This window comes from Lepidochelys kempii, chromosome 1, assembly GCF_965140265.1.
Source record: "Lepidochelys kempii isolate rLepKem1 chromosome 1, rLepKem1.hap2, whole genome shotgun sequence".
Classification (NCBI taxonomy): domain Eukaryota; kingdom Metazoa; phylum Chordata; order Testudines; family Cheloniidae; genus Lepidochelys; species Lepidochelys kempii.
Window position 1 is genome coordinate 38,310,536 of NC_133256.1, and position 20,204 is coordinate 38,330,739.

Genomic DNA, 20,204 nt, shown 5'->3' on the forward strand with positions numbered 1-20,204 from the left:
TGAAACAGTCTTATGCCACAATGTTCTGTTTTGTGGGCTTTTAGTATATTACCATTTTTCTTTTGTTGGCCTCCTATTCAGCATTTTTTTTTTTCTCTCAGTCCACACAGCTGCTCCTGGTACTGCCCCTTCTGGACAAGGGCCTAATCTTATGCACATTGTAATCAAATGAAAGACTCCCACAAACTTCAGTGAATTTTGGATCAGACCCCAAACCACATACCAGTGAGAAGCTGGTTCAGTCATAAAATCTGAAGGAGGGATTGGTTTACACTGAGCAATTAAAGTTATGTTGCTTGGTTAATCCATCAGTGGCTCTGTTACTCTCTTTAATGACTCTTTTTGTATACTGCTCTAGCTTTCTACATGAAACCATGGAAGTTTCTTGGTAGAGCTAATGGTGTTAAAATATAAGACTGAATTTAGAACGTGATGTTAAGGTGCTTAAATACCTTAGTGATGGGCTTCCAGTTTAAGAATTAAAATAGAATATATGTTCTTAATTTAATTATCTAACAAATGCTTTTGGTTCCTTGTCCATGAATAAGCTGAACTTCTATATGCTTTTGATCAGGATAAATATTCCATTATAAAGCCACTGCTAGAAACTCTACTCATATTCCTTTACTTTTGGGCAGCAGTTATGTATATGCAACGTCAGTATGAAATGCATTACCGTGATTAGAAAAGTAATAGTACATTGTAATTAGAATCTTTCTTAATCAAGGGTGGATGGTAATGGTGAGTTCTTTTTCAAATTCTGGCCCTTGTCTATATTCTACAACATGGGTATGCATGCACTCCATATGCCTGCGACTGGAGATTTGATGCAGACCATAGCTTTGTATATTAATGAAAGTTTAGCTCTCTGTATTACAATTATTTGCTTATTTATACTGATGCACACATTTATACTAATAGGCCATATTAAAAATAAAATTTAGATGAAATAGAATGTTTTCATGCTTTGCAAGAGAGAGAAACCATTTTAGAAGTTTTTTCCATGAATTTCAGATTGAATCTGTTTAAATTTTAATTTTCCATAGTGGCAAATCCAGAGGAGTGGGAGGGAACCCTGAATTAGACCAAGCCTCTGTGGAAGTCTAACACCTGCACACTTTCGTATATGCAGGGCTTATGTTACCATGGTTACAAGGTGTGGCATTAATAAGTAGTAACTGGTTGCCTTGAACTAAACCCTGAGTAGTAAAATGTAAAACTAATTTTAAGGTGTGGAGGAAAGAAGAATTAGCGGGGAGGGGCAGTGTTTCTTAGTGACAGATCTTTCCAAGATAAAAACAGTTATCCTCTTAATATCCCTTGATCACTTATTACACATGGCAGTTAATTCTGATGTGTCTGTGAAAGCTGTAATCTTTGTCTTTCATAAAACTTTTCTTTTTTAGATGTACATTTGCCTTGAATCAGCAGAGGGCCTTAACCAGCAGAGCGACACAGAAGATAGTGGTGTCAGCTGGGATTTGGAATCTGAGAGTCTAGATCAAGTCCTGAAGCACTGTAATCAGAATGTGGAGTCTCTTCCTTTTCTAACAGATTTTAGAACAGGTATTTTTGCAAATTTGTTTTCCCTGTTATACCTTACAGAAGTACAAACCTATTGAGTAAATACTTCTATTTTATGTGTGTCTATAGTTTTAAATAAAACTTAAAACTATAAATTCTTTTGGGAGTGTCAGAGTCACAAGAGACAATAGTGGTGGTTCTTAGAGTGTTCATATCAACTCCATGTTAGGTGTGTGCGCTCCCATGTGCACAGTTGCCAGAGATTTTCCCCTTAGTGGTATCCATAGGGCCATCCCTAGCACCCCCTGGAGTCCCGTTCTCATGCGCCAGTATAAGGGGCACTGCTGGCCCCAGACCCCCTCAGTTTCTTCTCATCACCCATGACAGTTGCTGGAATGACTTCTCTTTTGCGCTTGCAAGTTCTTCTAGTGGTTTTTCAACTCTGTTATTCTTGTATATAGTTAGGACTTAGTTGTTAGCAGTTAGTTAAGTTGAAGTAGATAGTGGTCGCATTCCAGGATGTTGTCCCAGGGACAGGGCATGCCCTGGTCCCCGTGTTTCAAACCGTGTGCCACCTGTCATAAGCCCATGCCAGTGAGTGACCTGCATGTGAGCTGCTCAAAGTGCCTCAGAGAAGCCCACATTAAAGACAGGTGCATGATCTGCAGGAGCTTCAGGCCACACACACAAAAGGACAGGGACATTCATCTGAAGGCCCTGCTAATGGAAGCAGCGCTCAGACTGGCCTGGAGCTGTCCCACTCTGGTTCAGCGCTGAGCACTTCGACCTCAGTACGGAGTGCTCCCCCAGCATCATGGTCTGCTTGGCACCATTTACCATCTTCAGTGCCGAGGAAGCGGCACAAGAAACTGTGCACTGAAAGATGGCACTCACCTGTGTCGAAAAAGGATAAGAGGTGAGTGGCTGACAAGGTGAGACCCCTGCTGGGCCGCTCGTCCTCCCCAGAGCTGCGGTTGATGGCAGTTGAGCCCAGTCAGGGAACCACCACTGACTCCTGGGAGCAGTTGAGGCACCCTATGCTTGAGATCCCCCTTGACACCGGAGGCATTTCAGGAAGCAGAGGACCTGATGGCCCTTCCAGTACTGCACAGACCATGAGGCCACTATTCATTGAAGACTGCTCCCTCCAGAGGCAAACCCCCCTATGGGTCGGCCGCAGTGGTCGCCAACCCGGCACCGGTCTCCAGCTCCGCGGCCTAGCTCACCAGCTTCATGACACCTGTCCCCAACTCATTGGCATCAGTCACTGGAAGCATGGCGCTGGTCTCCATCCCCCGGCACCATTCCCTGACTCCACATCATATCCAGCAGGTGGGAACGGCAACGGCTCCGCCATGGTCTCCAAGGGAGGAATACTCATCAGAGAGGAAGAGGAATCCATCCCCCCACCAAGGAGACCCCACTTTTCTTACACACTGGACTTTGGTGGTGGTCCTGCTGTGGGCACTTGGCCACCAGGGCAGTGGCCAGTACGCTGGCAATATTGGAACCCGTGGGGGGTTCTTTCCAATGCCAGGCCCCCACTCCCATCTGTCATCCACAGCCACATCTGAGAAGTGAGTCTTGGCAACACCCCAGCCAGTACAGGACCCCGACTCGGACTCCAAACCCAGTACCAAGACCCCAGCAGTGGCTTAAGTGGAGATGACCCCAGTAGCAGAGGACTTTCCAGCTCCTCCTGTGGTGGTGGCATCTTCCTCGTCCCCAGATTAGGCAGTTGTGGGTTCCACCCACTGCCACTGGACGACTTCCAGACTCACCAAGATCTCCTTAAATGGGTTGCCACAAATTTGGGGCTAGAGGCAGAGGAACTGAAGGAGCCCATGGACAGCCTCTTTGATATTTTTAGCTGCAACAGCCCCCTCTAAGGTTGCACTGCCAGTCTATGATGGGGTGCTAAAACTGGTTAAAGCACTGGCAGACCCCGTCTTCTCTGCCCCAACTTCGAAAAGGGCAGAGAAAAAATAAGTCCTGGCTAAGGGATATGAATACATGTACTTGCACCCTCCCCCTGGGTCCCTGGTGGTTTCCACCGCAAATGAGTGGGACAGACAGGGTCAGGCAAGTGTCATGTCTAAAAATAAGGATGCGGAGAGACTTGACTTGTTCGGCAGAAAGGTATATTCAACAGCTAGCCTACACCTCCAGATCTCCAACCAGCTGGCACTGCTGGGAAGATAGTTATAACATTTGGGACTCTATGGCCAAGTTCAAAGACTCTCTGCCTCAGGAGTCAAGGTAAGAATTCCTGGTCATTCTGGAGGAAGGCAAGGTGGTAGGCAGGGCCTCTTTTTAGGCTGCCTTGAATGTGGCTGACTCGGTGGCCAGGTTGATGGTCTTGGAAGTGTCCATGCGGTGCAGCTCATGGTTGTAGTCCTTGGGCCTTTCTCACGAGGTGCAGCAGTTGGTCCAAGACCTCCCTTTCAAGGGCAATGCATTGTTCTTGGAGCAGATGGACACCAAGCTGAACAACCTGAAGGACTCAAGGGCCATGCTGCGATCTCCAGGCCTTTACACGCCCCCAGCCTCCAGAAGGCACTTCTGGCCGCAGCCACATCCAAGATTTTTGGGGCCTTTTAGACACGAGCCTGACAAGAAAAAAGGGAAGGGTTATAAGCGCAGATCTTGGCCTGCCAGTCAGGCTTGGGCCAATACCTGGCTGGCCCGAGACAGGCCTTTCGAGAGTGCAACCAAGGACGGCCTACTGGACTTAACCCAGGATCCACCATTCCCCTTTTGTTTTTGGACTGTTTATTTCCATTCTGTACTGTGTCCCCCAGATAACTTCAGACCACTGGGTGCTTTCCACCATGACAGTTGGGTACACCTTGCAGTTTATCCATTCCTCCCTCCCAACCCACATACCTGTCCCTATTCTGGGACCCTTCTCACGAGCATCTCCTCATCCAGGAGGTAGAAACCCTCTTATGTGTGGGGGGCATAGAGGAAGTTGCTTGAGACTTGAGAGGGAAAAGGGTTCTACTCCTGATATTTCCTAATCGTAAAGGCCAAAGGGGCCTCAGGCCTCCTAGACCTGCATTGCCTCAACAAATATCTCAAGAAGTTCAAATTCCGCATGGTCTCCCTGGCATCCATCTTTCCCTCCCTGGATCCGGAAAACTGGTACTCAAACTAAAGGATGTTTATTTCCACATCTCCATCTTCCATGGTCACAGGTGATTCCTATGATTCATGGTGGGCGAGCGCCACTACCAGTTCACCACATTCTGTTTCAGACTGGTGTCAGCCCCAAGGGTTTTCACGAAGTGTATGGCAGTAGTTTAAGCTTACCTAAGACATCGTGGTGTACATATCTACCCCTATTTCAACAACTGGTTAGTCAAGGATCGTTCATGAGCTCAGGTTCAACACAGTGTGAGCAAAGTATGGGCCACCTGTCAAGAGCTGGACCTGCTGATAAATTAGCAGAAATCCACTCTGATTCCAATTCAGAGGCTGGAGTTTATAGGAACAGTGCTCGACTCTATTCAGGCCAGAGCCTACCTGCCAGAAGCCCAGTTCTGGTGATGTCTGAGCTAATTGCCCCTGTCAGATCCCACCCACTCATGACTGCTCTGGTATGCCTCAGGCTGCTCGGTCATATGTCAGCATGCACTTACGTGGTGCAGTACACACAGTTGTACCTCAGACCTCTTCAGATGTGGCTGGTGTTAGTCTGCTCCCCCAGAAGGCACCATTTGGACTTAGTTATTACAATCCCTTTGGCCATTCTAGCATCATTAACTTGATGGTCAGATCCACAGTCAATAATGACCGGGGTTCCCTTTGCCACCCCGTGCTCATTGATGACATGAATCTCAGATGGGTTAGACCTGGGGTGAGGAGCCCACTTCTGCAGTCACAGTACCCAGGGCCTCTAGTCACAGGGAGAACTCTCCCTGCACATAAATGTCAGGAAACGCAGGGCAATTCGCTTGGCCTGCCGGGTGTTCCTTCTCTACTTGTCGGGCAAGGTAGTACAGGTCCTGACAGACAATACAGACGTGATGTTTTATGTCAACGAGAATGAGGGAGTTTGCTCCTCGGCCGTGTGCCAAGAGGCTCTTCAATTGTGGGACTTCTGCATGCAACATGTTCATCTCAAGGCATCGCACTTTCCAGGGGACCGGAATACACTGGCAGATCACCTTAGCAGGTCCTTTTCTTCTCACCACAAGTGGTCCTTCCACCCAGAGGTAATCAGCTCTGCGCAATACATGGGCTTGGCAACGGTTACCTGTCGGACATCTTCCTATGGCCGTGGTCAAGGGATCTGTTGTATGCCTTTCCACATATACCGTTGGTACACAAGGTCCTCTTGAAAATCAAAAGGGACAAGGCAAAGGTAATTTTGATTGCCCTGGTATGGCCGTGCCAGCACTGGTTCAGCATGCTCCTGGACCTTTCCGTAGTAGCTTCACTAGAGCTCCTCATGTGTCCGGATTTGATCTTACAGAACCAAGGCCAGCTACTCCACCCAAACCTTGTGTCCCTGCACCTGGCAGCTATGTAGCTGAACCAGGAGTAGCAAGCCTGTTCAGAGCATGTCCTCTATCAGAGCGATCTACTTGGCCAAGTGGAAGCGCTTCTCTTCTTGGGCCTGGCGGATCAGCTGAGCAGAGATGTAATGGAACTGCGTGAGTGGTCATTTAAACAAATCCACTGTAGACAAGATCTTTACCATGTGGGGTTAAGATTTGCTCAGAATACAAAATGCAAAATGTCATCTGTTCTATTCAAGAGCCGAGAGAAAGTCTATCCATATCGGACACCTTTCTCCTCATTAGGGTAGAAGTTCTGCTCTGTGCCTTCCTTTTCACCAGAGGGGGATAAAGATAAGAAAAGTCAGACCCAAAATAATTTTTATTGTCCCAGCATGGGCCAATACAGAAGTGGTGGTTAGCCTTTCTGACTTTAGCTCAACAGGAGGGAAGAGTTTATGTCTATGCAGACCCTCTATCTTGCAGACCTCACTGCATGAGCTATAAGACTGTACTGGACCTTGAGAAATCTTGTCCATTACAAGTGCAGTAAATATTGATTAAGTAGAAAACAGTCAACTAGAGGGTACTATCATCTCAAATGGACCAGATTTGTGAAGTGGGTGAGTGAAAAACTTACAAATCCACCCGAAGCACTAGTTCAACCTATTCTTGAATATGTACTTGAGGTAAAGCTTTCATGACTTTCCCTCTCCTCCTTTGAAGGTTCATGTAGTAGCTGTCCACCATGCATTGATAGATAATAAATCAGTCTTTACACATGATACAATAAACCAATTAACAAAGGGACTTGCTGAAATGTAGCCACTAATAAAGAATCCAGTACTGTCATGGGATCTCAGTTTAGTTCTTCCTCAGATATGAAGCCTGCCTTTGAGCCTATAGCAGTGTTCTCTGTTCCAGCTATCTATCAGAATAGCTTTCATTGTAGCCTAACGTTGGCTAGATGAATGAACTACATGCCCTCGAGGCTGATCTTCCATTCATTGTCTTTCACAAAAGTAAGGTGATATTTTGCCCTAACCCTAGTTTCCTTCCCATGTGGTATCTAACTTTCATCTTAATCAAACAATCTGCCAGTATTTTTCCCCAGGTCTCATGCTTATATAGGTGAGTTAAAGCTACTTAACTTAAAGCTTAAGTACTTAAAGCTACTTTGGATGCTAAAAGAGCTCTGGCTTACTATCTTAACAGAACCAAGGAATTTAGGATTTCTAGTCTCCTTGTTTCATATGTAGACAACCATAAGAGACTCACTATTTCTTCTTAGACATTATCTAGATGGGCTGGATAGTGCATAGAGAAAAGCTGTAAACTAGCATCTGTTCTACTCTTGCGGGAGTATGCCTTAGACATATTCAAGTTGTAGAGAGATCTATAGGTCTGCTACTTGGAATTCTATCTGTATTTACAAAACACTACTCCCTAGATCTAGCATCTAGGTTGAATGCTAAGTTTGGTAGTGTTGCCTGATATATTGATTATGTTAATGTTAATTTCCCCAGTTAGCACTCTGAAATTTGATAGATTCTTGTCCCAAGATTAGGCCAGTATTACCAAAATTACTGTTCAGTTTGGAGCCCTGATGTGCATGGTTGTATCATTCACACTTAGGAAATCGCACTATATTTATAATACTTTTATTAATATAGTTAGCAAATTCATAAACACTCTAGCCCCACAGAGTAGGTAGAGATTATACGGTAAGAGCTGAGCATCCATATCCTTCCACCATCCCTTGCAAAACAACCTGAAATCCGAGGTTGCATCAGGATGTATTTCCGGTAGAGATAAGGAAGTGGTGGTGTTGCCATTATATGAGGCACTGGTAAAACCTCATCTGGAATACTATGCACACTTCTGGTCTCCATGTTCAAGAGAGATGAATTCAAATTGGAACAGGTGCAGAGAAGGGGTACTGGGATGATCAGAGGAATGGAAAACCTGCCAAAGAGCTTGGCTTGATTTAGCCTAACCAAACGAAAGCTGAGCGGAGATACACTTATTCTCTACAAGAACATCACAAGGATAAATACCAGGGAGGGAGAAGGAGTTATTTAAGTTCAGTGCCAGTGTGGACACAACAAATGGATATAAACTGGCCATCAACAAGTTTAGGGTTGAAATTAGATGAAGGTTTCTGACCACCAGAGGAACAAAGTTTGGGAATAGCCTCCCAAGGGGAGCAGTGGGGGCAAAAACTAAATTTGTTCCAAGACTGAGATTGATCAGTTTATGGAGGGGATGGTATGATGAAATTGCCTACAATGGCATATGGCCCATCTGTGACTGCTAGTAGCAAAACTCCCCAGTGGCCAGAGATGGGGTACTAGATGGGCAGGGCTCTGAGTTATTACAGAGAATGCTTTCCCGGGTGTCTGGCTGGTGGGTCTTGCGGACATGCTCAGAGTTCAACTGATCACCATATTTGGGGTCAAGAAGGAATTTTTCCCCAGGTCAGATTGCCAGAGACCGGGGAGGGTGGGGGGGTTCGCCTTCTTCTACAGCATGGTGCACAGGTCAGTTGCTGTTTTAAACTAGAATAAATGGTGGATTCTCTGTAACTGGAAGTCTTTAAATTGTGATTTGAGGAGTTTGGTAACCCAGCCACAGGTTATGGGTCTATTACAGGAGGGGGTAAGTGAGGTTCTGTGGCCTGTGATTTGACTAGATCAGTGGTTTTCAAACTTTTTTGGCTCAGAACCCATTTGTAACTGTGTATGGCCTGTTGCGACCCAGTAAATAGTCTGGGGGTGGAGTCCCTGGGGTGGTTTGGATCGGGTCCTGCCTCCGGGGTGGCGGGGGGAGAGTGTCCTGCCCAGCACTCACCCCACAGTGGCGGCTCCTGCAGCTCCTGTGCATGGAATTGGCTGGTCTTGGCTCTCAGCTCAGGGCATTGCAACCTCTGGGGTTGCAGTGCTGCAGGTTTACCCTCCCCCTGACTGGACCGAATTTGTGTGAGTGGTGTTTCGTAGCTCATGGAGTTGCAGTGCCACTCATTCAAATTTGGCCTAACCGGACTCTCGTCGTCATGATGACTGGGCCAAACCTGAGTGGTCCTAGGACCCCAGAGATTGCAGTGCCTGGAGCCAGGGAGGCGAGCCCAGCCAGCCCTCTGAGCCAGAAGTCACAGGAGCTGCTGTGTGACCCAATTTTGTGTCCTGACTAGGGTGACCAGATGTCCCGATTTTATAGGAACAGTCCTGATATTCAGGGCTTCGTCTTATACAGGCGCCTATTACCCTCCACCCCCTGTCCCTATTTTTCAAACCTGCTATCTGGTCACACTAGTCCTGACCCATGGGTTGAGAAACCCTGGACTAGACGATCATGATGGTCCCTTCCGGCCTCAAAGTCTGAGTTATCTTACTCATCACCATCATCAATGGTCGTCATCTTGGCATCTCCCAGGGACTTCATCTCTCCCTCCCAAAGCACACAGGCTGGAATACAACTTTTATAATGTGTGACGCTGTGGCCACTATGCCTAATGCATGTTCAGTAGGGGGTTCTCCCTTTATTAGTATTTCCTCACCCGACTAATGTTGGGATGCCCTTCTCCCATAGGTTATTCATCCTTTTACCTCAAGCTTATTACATCTATTGACTTCCCAAACTAAAAATATTTCAAGCGTGGTTACCTACCAGAAGTTTAGTCTTTACGGCAGTCTTTGTTCTGATATCTTACGATCTTCTAGGATCGCTCTTGGTTATACTTATGCTAAGGCTTGTTGGGGCTTATGCCTAGTTAATTTAGCTTAGATTTTTTTTTACAGACCTTGAGGCTTGTAGGCTCATTGCATTATTGCCTTAACTCAGTGGCTCTCAAACTTGGGGCACACAAGAATGTGTCAAGGGAGGCACGAGCTGTGTGCTTTTTAAGAGCTTTGACTGTCAGCCCTGGGTGGCTTGGACTTATGCAAAAGGGTTGTGCACACCTGGGAGTCAGGAAATGGGACTAAAGGGGACAGCTGGAGAATACAACACAGAGTTGTCTTGAGCCCCCACTCAGTAACCTGGAAAAATTACACACCACCCCGAGCTCCTCTGAGAGGCAATACTTCCCCATTCACAAGCAGAGAGTCTAAGCGTAGAAAAGAAACTTTTAATGAAAGGGGGAAAGTCATCCAACATTAATTAGGGAAAATGCCACAAGCAGGATTCATAAACAAAACTCTGAGCAGAACACCCACGCCAGAGTGCGTGGGGCAGAGTCTTCTGCCTCATGTTCTTGAGTTCTACAACCAAAAGTTCCTTTACTGTGCTCTCCTCTGCTCCCTCACCATACACGGTTCACAGTGGTTGTCCTTGGTCAGTGAGGACCCAGGGTTCAGAGCTGCATCTGTGTGAATTTACCTCCCACCGAGGGAAGAAGGCTCCTTGCTCTGGCTGGCTACCCCACCAACCACGGTTCCTCTCCGCTGGTCGCCCCGCCTGGCTGCCCTGCCAGCGGCTGTTCCTTGTTACCTAGCTGCCCTACCAGCCAACTGCTTGCCACTTTCGCCAACCACCCATCAGTTACCTTCTGCTGCCACCTGCCTCTCTGCTGTGACCTCTGTAGGTCAGTCTCTTAGTGATTTTTAACTCTCAGCAAGCCCCACCACAAGTGATTTCCACTCTTATTGAGTACTTGAAATAACAAAAGTCTCCTAATGAAGCCTGTTTAGCTCTACCTTTGAACAGTGGGGAGGAACTGGTTAAACCAGACCGGGAACCCTTAGAGAGAGTCACACCTCCTGGCTGGGACACCTGTCCTCACTCCTCTTACTTTCACAGGAATCTGGCATTCGAGCTCCTGGCTTAACGAGGTTCTTTTAGCTGAGGGTGACCCCCTCATTTGGGACAAGTTAAGTACAGTTCTGCTTCATACAATAAAGACAGCAGTATTGATAACATTTCACTACCCCTGCATTCAGTACTCAAGTGATTTGTAACCCAACACCAGCCAAAGTTGATCATTTTGAGCAACACCGCTCTATCTGCTTGATATCTTGGCAGAGTAGGTGTGTTCAGGAACAAACTGTATTTACATGAAGTCTCTCCTCCTCCCCAACTAGCTGTCAAAGGAGAGTTCATTCAGACCTGGCTTATACTTACACTTAGTGTGGCTTTTTCTCCCAAGTAAATTTTAAAACATTATAAGCAGCGTGCATACAGTGAGAAACAGCTTACATGAGAAAGTAATCATTTTGTGACAAAGGGAGAAAAGTGTACAACACAAACCAACGTGAGGGCAGCAGTGGCAGCTCCAGCAAAACACAGAAGCCAAAAATATTACAAAACTTATTTCAACCAGGCTTTACATGGAGCAGGTCCAGCGATGCACCAAGGCCTCAGTGTCTTGTATGTGGCAAAGTACTGTCAAACAACAGTATGCAGCCATGGAAGCTACACTGACATCTTGAAGCAAGCTAGCCTACCTTAATATATAAATTTGTAGAGGTTTTTTTTGAGAGAAAGCTCAATGAGTTAACAGGACAAAAAATGCTGTGAATGTGTACAGCACTGTCACCATGAATGCTACAGAGGCTTCTTACCATGTGGCTTTGTGCATTGCCAAAGCGGTTAAACCACACAACATAAGTGAGAAACTACTTCCAGCTGCAATGGATATATGCACAGTGATTATAGGAGAGAAAGCAGCATCACACCTGGATGTGATAGTACTTTCTAACGATAGTTTCACCCCATATTGCAGAGATGGTCACTGATTGTAAAAGAGCAGCTCCTAGAAAGTCTTTGTCAGAGCCCATATTATTCAGTTCAGATTGATGAGTCTATCAAGCTATCAAATGCTACGCAGCTACTGATGCATATTTGTTTTGCTACAGCAACGAATTAAGAGGAATTTCTGTTTTGCCATTCATTTCCAACACAAGCAACTGGTGAAGAGCTTTTTAATCTATTAAATATTTTTGTTCAAGGCACAGGCCTTGATTGGGGACTTTTTGGAATTTGTAGCAATGGAGCACAGTCTATGGCAGGACCGCATAGCAGGCTTGTGACAAAGATACAAGCATGCCCACAGCAACCTAGAATCATTGTATGATCCACAGATAGGCATTGGGTGCTAAGAAGATGGCAGAGGAGCTCAGCAATGTTCTTTCAGTTGCAGTAAAAATTGTAAACTTTATAAAAAGTCGCACCAGATTAATTCAAGGGGTTTTGCCATTTTGTGCAAAGAGATGGAGGCAAACTTCACACAGTTGTTACATGCAGAAGTTTGTTGGCTGTCCAGGAGATATCTTTGTTGTCATATCTGGCTGAGATATTCAAGCGACTGAATTCTCTGAATGTGTCACTTCAGGCACAAGATGCAAATGTTTTAATTGCTAATGTTCCAATAGCAGCATTCATTAACAAACTTGAACTGTGGTCTTTATGTGTACAGCAGGGATCTGTTTCCATATTTTCAACATGGAGGACATTGTGCAACAGTGCGATCTGTCAGTTGACAGTATCCAAGATGTAATTGTTTATCACTTAAGGGATCTGTAGGAGCAGTTTCGTGAATACTTTCCTGAAGTGGGCAAGGACAAATGTAATCAATAGATCAGGAACTCATTGAACTTTAAGCCAAACCCCACAAATATGCTGTTTTCAAAAGAAAAGGAAAGCATTATCAACCTGTCAGGCAACAAGGAACTGCAGCACAAATTTTCACAAATGAAAAGCTTTTGGTTATCAGTGGGATCTGAATTTTATGAGTTAACACACCAGTCTTTTAAAGGACTCATTCCTTTTTCATCCCCCTACCTGTGTGAGTCAGGCTTCTCAGCATTAACCACAATCATAACAAAAACAACAAGGAGTCCGGAGGCACCTTAAAGATTAACAGATTTATTTGAGCATAAGCTTTCATGGGTAAAAATCTCTCCTCTTCAGATGCATGGGGTGAAAGTTACAGATGCAGACATAGTGAGGTTTTTACCCACGAAAGCTTATGCTCAGATAAATCTGTCAGTCTTTAAGGTGCCACCGGACTCCTCGTTGTTTTTGTGGATACAGACTAACACAGCTAACCCCCTGATACTTGAAATCATAACACAGAATCACTCCCAGCTTTCTATTGAAGATGACTTACATCTCTTCTTTTCTACACTCCAACCCTGAATTCTACTACTTTGTATGGTGAGGAAACAAACACACTCCTCCCCCTGAAAAGATAGGACTGATGGATATTATACTGAATTAACATATCATTGTTTGGTGTCCTGTTCCCTAAAATGTTTGAAGTTTTATTTTCATTGCGTCCATTTGTATTTTAAAATTAACACTTCTGAAATTTATATGGATCTATAATTGATCAAATACCTTCTATCCTTTTATTCATTTTTTGCAACACACAGGATTTTCAGTTTGTTATATTGTTTTAGTAAACTGTGGGGAGGCAGTTATTTTTTTCATAGCTCAGGGAGGCTCACTATGACAAAGTTTGATAACCCCTGCCTTAACATATAACTGTGCCTCACCTAGCAAATACCTGTACCTGTAGGCTACTGTAGGACAGTACTTCAATGCCTATTCAGTTAGGACTTTTGAGTCCCAACTTTCCTTTGAGGTACTGCTTGTCAAACTATCCCATAAGCAGGAATATGCAGAGGACACTCAAAGAAATAACCAAGATTACTTACCTGTAACTGGAGTTCAAGCTAGATTCTGCATATTCACATTTCCCATTCACTGTCCCCTTTTCCTCAAATCCTAATGGAATCTTGAGTCTGCAGAAGCAGTGGAAGGAACTTTAGAGCCTCGCTTTCAGAATATTCAGAAACACGGGAGGAGGAGAAAGGGGCACATAAGAGCACTACAGGGCACTGCTGTGAGAAGCTTCCACAGTCTGAACTGTTTCTGCCAGTGCATCCTATGATTAATTATGCAGAGTCCATCTCAAACAACTCCAGTTACAGGTAAGTAGACTTTACTTGCTATAAGGTAAGTAACCATTCCTTTCAAAATTAATTTAATTTTTTTCCAGTTACTGTCTTTTTAAAAAAATTATGGATACTATTTAAAAAAAACATGAATTAGAGGACAGAAAATAAAACTTGATGGTATAATACAACTTGTTTTACAGCTCTGATAGCATATGTGCTAAATTTTGGATTAAATAATGTGCTTTTTCGTTCTTACAGAAATGCCTTGCCTGGCAGAATACAATGATAGCTTGTGGTATAGAGCAAAACTACTCTATATTAAAGAATTTGACCCTGTTAATATTTTGGTTCAATTTGTTGACTATGGATCAACTGAAAAATTACCAACAATCAAGTAAGTGCATAGTTCAATTTTTTAAACTTACATTTATCAAGATCTGGTATTTTAAAAAAAAAATAGCTTGCATCTGTACTTCTAAATTGTTCCTGTCTGCCTTGGGTACTTATATGGCCAGCCCCCATTCCTTAGTATCTGAGCACCTCCCTCACAACTCCCCTGTGAGGGAGGGCAGTATTACTATCCCCATTTTAGAGATGGGAAACTAATGCTCAGAATGGCTTTGTGACTTGCCTGAGGTCACACAGGAAGTGGGTGGCAGAGCAGGGACTTGGACCCAGGTCTCCCAAATCCTAGGCTAGTTCCCTAATCATTGAGCTATCCTTCATTAACATTTTAGTTCTAGGTAGTGATTAACAATTGCACTGTTGTCTTGCATATTTTAAGACTAGGATTTTCATTCTTATTTAGATTACGTCAGATTCCTTCTCACCTTATGCAATATCCTGCTCAAGCAGTAAGAGTTCTGTTGGCTGGATTTAAACCTCCTTTGTATGATACAGAAAAAAAGAGAATTCCATACTGCCCTGAATGGAGCATGCAAGCACTATGGGCCATGATAGACTGTCTTCAAGGCAAAAAGCTCTATGCTTCCACAGTGGTAAGTTTTTCCTTTTAGTTCCTGCCAAACGTGAGGTATCTTGGTTTTAACATTTTAAGTGGAATGTCTGAACCTTATACAAGGTTTATTGTGAACCTTGTTCTTTGGTTTAAAAAAATTAGACTCATAAACACTTTAATGTTGTGATGTTTCTGAAAAAGGCAGAGGATCAAGTGCATAGGAATTTTCTTCACCATGTTACAGACAGCCCACTTCCCAAGCCCGCCTGCCTGCCTGCATGATTTTAACCTCCTTTATTACTCCTCCACTAGAAACCATCATTCTTGCTTTTATGCTTCACATTTCCATTTGGGTTAGTGGTATCCAGTGCTCAAAATAAACAATAGGTCTGTAAGTACTAAAAATGTACCGTCTCCTTCCTTCCTTCCCTCCTTCCCCTGCTTCTCCTTGCCTTTTTGCTGCCCCCTAATATTCCTCCTCATTCTCCTGCTAAGGTACCCAGATATTCAAAGTGAAAATCTGACCCACCTATCACAGAGGATTTTTTTTTGTCACTTTGATGGGAAGGTCAAGGAGGTGAACAATAAAAAAGTAGGCTTTTAGGGGATGTTTGAGCTGCCGCTCCATCAGTCATTTTATTCTCTGTCCCTATCTATTGGATAGCCACTGACACATACAAACTCATGCAGCAGTCCCACATGTTACTTTCAATCTCTTTCCCACCTGCCCCCTTCTCTTTGGGCTTGTCTACATTACCCACATGACCGAGGGGCAGCAATTGATCCAGCGGTGGTTGATTTAGCTTGTCTAGTCTAGACACAATAAATCAACCACCGAGCACGCTCCCATCAACTCCAGTACTCTACCGGAGCAAGAGATGCAAGTGGAGTCAATGGGGGAGTGTTAGCTGTCGACTCACCGCAGCGAAGACACTGTGGTGAGTAGATCTAAGTATGTCGACTTCAGCTATGTTATTCACATAGCTGAAGTTGCATAACTTAGATCGATCTCCCCCCACAGTGTAGACCAGGCCTTTGTGTCTTCCACTTACCTTCAACACGCTCTGGAATTCTGGCTACTCTATTTATTGAAAACTTGTATGCCTTGTGGATCTGAGTTGGGGATGTTTGTAAAATGTTAACATTGTCATTAACCAAATTTCTGAAATCTAAAGATAATAGAATATTTGTATAAAATAGTCTTAAGTTACTTCAGTATATTTAATGTCAAGTGGTTTTAAAAAAAACAAAGTTCTTACTGGGTAGTTTGGCTAAGGGTTGCATTAATCACTGAAGGAACTTACTACTATCAGTTAACAATTTTATGTGGGAATATGCTATTTAATATAAAACAAAAAATTTTAATTTCCAAATGGACATTTGTGTTGTACAGTCATTATCCTGTGTCTAACATTTACCTAAAAAATTTCCTTCCAAAATATTGTAACTTTCATCATATACGCAAAGTGAAAACTTAAATTGATTTTAAAAGAAACTTGTAACAGAGATCAGGCTTAGTTCACGCAGTACTGTAATATTTTTCAGTTTTATGTTCACTTTCAAATGAACAGATCAGATAACTAAGGGTTTTTTTCCTTTTTTAATTCCTATCATCAAATTTTAAGCTTAGCATCATTGCCATTTTTTCTACTTAATGGGATTAAACTAATGATTCACTTATTTTTGCAACTGTCTTTCCCACCCCAGCCCTCTTGTTTATCTCATCCACCTGTTATGTCTTGTCTTTTACACTGTAAGCTGTTTGGGACAAGGACTGCCTTTTTCCCTATTTTTGTACAGTATCTAGCTCAATAGAGCTCCAGTCTGGTTGGCCTTTAGACATTACTGCAGTATAGATGTAGAAGAATAATTGTAGCAGTCAACTCTTACTACTTGAAACAGATGTTTCTGAACTTCTGAAAATTTCTGATTTCCAGACTCGGTCTCCAGAGCACATTGTGTTTTTGTATGACGATGAACAATGCTTAGTTCACATGAAGCTGGTAGAAATGGGATTAGCAGACTTTGATCAATGACATATGTAAGTACAGTAAATTTGAAGTGTCACTTGAGGCAATTATAAAAAGTAAGGTTTTTTTAAATCTAATATTTATTAAGTGATGGGCTCAATTGTTTTTTAAATAATCATCTGACCAGAACTAGCTTTTTTTTAATACTCTTTGGGTGCTAATGTAATGTAAATGGCAAATAGTTATTTTATAATAAATATGTAAACAAAAAAGTGCGTATAATATTAGAAAACAAAACATTGCAGCCCAACTGTACATTCTTGTGATCAGATGATAGCTACACAGTCCATGCTGCCTGTTTTCACACAGTCAAAAGCAGCTCTTGGTCCTTTGAGGAGCAAATCCTTGTCTGTTTGCTTAACCTGACCTGAAGTCTAGGATCTAGTTTGAGAGCCAACAAGGACTGGAACAAGCTATTAAGTTCAACCAGCGTACAGAGGGAAGAGAGACTTCTAGAGCCTGCTTGTAATCCAGATAATCACTGACGAACAGGTGAAATTGCAAGTGACTGGCAATTCTACAGTATTCTCTATACAAACAGTAGTGACAAGTTACATCTGCAAGAACCAAGCTGCTTCCTCCACTAGAACCTCTTCAACTCCCATATTCTGGGCAGTCTTTTTTCCCCATAGATAGCAAGATACTTTTTCTGTTAAACATTCATTTCAGAATCTTGTTACATGATATGCCTTGGTGCATGGTGGCATATTTCCTACTAGTCTCTTTGCTTATTAGTTTGCTTCACTGGTTTATTATGGTGACTAAACCAGTCATTCTTGTCTTTATAGTTGTATATGTTGTCCTATGATTACTTTTATAGTAATTGGTGAAACCAGAGGGAATCTGCACCAGTGCATAATGTATTAATGAGGCAGTATGGACTGTTCTTTCTGTACCTGGTAGTAGTTTAGACTCCTTAGTTAAGGAGCCTACCAGATACGGAGAAAGTAGCTGTTTTATTATCTAAATTTGACACTAGTTTTTGTGTTTCCAGGTATACTATATAGAGAGCTTTTGATGAAGACTACAGTATCTGAAGAGGAAAGGTGGTTTTTTTGGGAGGGGGTTGGTGGTTGTTTTTTTTTAAATTTTGTTCTGGCATGTTAATTTGCCTTGTCTTGTTCTTTCTACATACAGTAATTGAGTGGAATGCCTGAAATACTCAGGTGCGGTTTTTTTGTTCAGAGCTGTTTTCATAACTATGGAAGGATAATGTTAAAATAAATATTTGTTTTGTTTACCTTGCATCTGAAAGAAAAAGCTTTTGTTTTATTTGTTGATGCTTTTCCTTCATACTTGTACAAGGCAATAAGTTGTGGGTTACCTCGTTTATGTCATCTGAGGAGTGTGGGTTTCAAACCGCCAAAGCAAAACGACAGGTCCAGCACCAAGGACAGATTGCAGTTTGGAGGTCTTGACGTTTTCACTTTATTGCTTCGTTTGTACATGAGAGGGGAAAATAAAGGAACAAAATGATAGTGACCTAAGAGTGTTTGAAGTAATTAATGTTGGCACATTCAGTGTCTCATATATGAAATGACTTATTTATGGCTCTCAAGATTGCTCACCTAGTTCTAACATAATAGTCTCAAGAGTTAACATAGTCCTTTTTTAGAGCAACATCTCCCGAAGTTGTCAGCTTTTCTGGACATAGTTTTACAGCATGATTCAGAATTTTAATGACTTAGTGACCACCTGGAAATATCTAGCGTTTATAAACTGTTCTCTGTTCTTAGTACCTCCTGCAGCAAGCTTTTAATTTCTCCTTATAGAACATGCTCTCATCATACCAGTATTTTGGGTGTTTAGTAAAGACTTATCTATGGGCCATGTGTATTGAAGAGCTTAATGCACGCTCCAGTTCCTCTCTCAGCAGACAGAAGCAAAGAGGAATTGGGCTAGATCTACACTGGAATTTAGGCACCTAAGTCCAACAGTTAGATGCCCGGATCATCCTCAGAACTCCTCAGTTGCTGCCTAATGCTGTAGGGGCCTAAATTCCCACAAATGGGCATGTGCAAGAGCACTTAAGTTCAGAACCAGCCGAGCTGCTTGACCCCCTAGCTCATGCCTAAGACCCAGCAGAATTCACAAACTAGGTCTTTCCTACTTTTCAGGAGCAGGGCTGCATCCAGTGATTCAGCACATTAGTCAGATCGCACTTCCCACAAAAGAGAGCTGAAGCCATCCAGATTGCAGTGTGTGTTGGTCAGGGCAATCTGCTGGGAGGTGGGAGACCTGTTTTCAAATTCCCAGTATGCTTGATTTGGAGCAGGAACTTAGACCTCCCACATCCCAGTTGAGTGCCCTAACCCTACCCCCCACCCCAGGCTATGGGATATTCACAGATGGGTCTTTCTCTGTCCCCTGAAGCTGTTCCACTTTGTATAAATACTAATTGGGCCAGAGAGAAAGAGACTAAAGCTGATGATTAGGGCAGTCATGTGGGATATGGGAGACCCAAGTTCATGTCCCTGCTCCAAATCAAGCAGGGCTGGGGGAGGGACCTTGAAACAGGTTCCTTATCTCTGAACTGAGTGCCTAACTGCTGTAGCTCTAAGGGGATGGGACGGTGTCTAATTTTTGAGTAAGACATGTTTATTAGGTTAGCCCCAAGTCCAGGAAGAGGTTCACAGCTGTGACTCCCCAAGCAGAGATAGGCACCTAACTCCTTTGAAGGGGGAAGTGGGGGGGCTTAAAGTAGCTCCCCACTGAGGATGCTGGCTTCTGTGAATCCCATTCTTAAGTGCCTAATTCACCCCATACATTGGAAAGGAGCCTGGGCACTTAAGTTGGAGCAGAGGATTCCACTGGACAACAGAGCACCTAAAAGTTAGGTGTCATAACACTGGGCACCCAAATCCCTTCCGGGATTTAGCTCTTCTGCCTCTGCTTTTACAATATCCTTTCTGGTATAATTCAGTACATTACATTAAGCAAATAGACAAAGTATGTCTTATTTCCTTTTCTCCCTTGTTTGCCCATTTTAAAATGCTTATTTTAATGCCACCTTATTTTGAAGGAAAACTCTGCTTAACTAGTTGTTTTGCTGGACCTCCAGCAGATCCTGCATTATTCTTAGAACACTGTTCAATTACAGACTCCTGGTAAGTTTGACTGTTCCATTTAATACATTCTTTTGAATACTAGCTCGTGACTCTCTTGAGTGAGCCCCAGTTTGCTATGAAATATTGAGTCTTATTCTTTGAAGTGTCCAATTTGAATGTGCCATAAACTTTACAGTGCCTACTGTATAGGCCTTGCTACCTGACTATCACCACCATTTTCAAGG

General features: G+C 43.4%; 1 protein-coding gene across 1 annotated transcript in view; it reads left to right on the forward strand.

Annotated features, from left to right (window-relative positions):
- RNF17 (ring finger protein 17) overlaps positions 1-18,113 on the forward strand; it is a 203,058-nt gene extending 184,945 nt beyond the window's left edge. The window contains exons 36-40 of the mRNA XM_073339251.1: positions 1,407-1,566; positions 14,183-14,318; positions 14,733-14,922; positions 16,820-16,923; positions 17,907-18,113. Of these exons, the coding sequence (XP_073195352.1) occupies positions 1,407-1,566; positions 14,183-14,318; positions 14,733-14,922; positions 16,820-16,918 (585 nt within the window). The 3' untranslated portion in view covers positions 16,919-16,923; positions 17,907-18,113. The remainder of the gene's footprint in view (positions 1-1,406; positions 1,567-14,182; positions 14,319-14,732; positions 14,923-16,819; positions 16,924-17,906) is intronic.
- Positions 18,114-20,204: the final 2,091 nt, after the last annotated feature.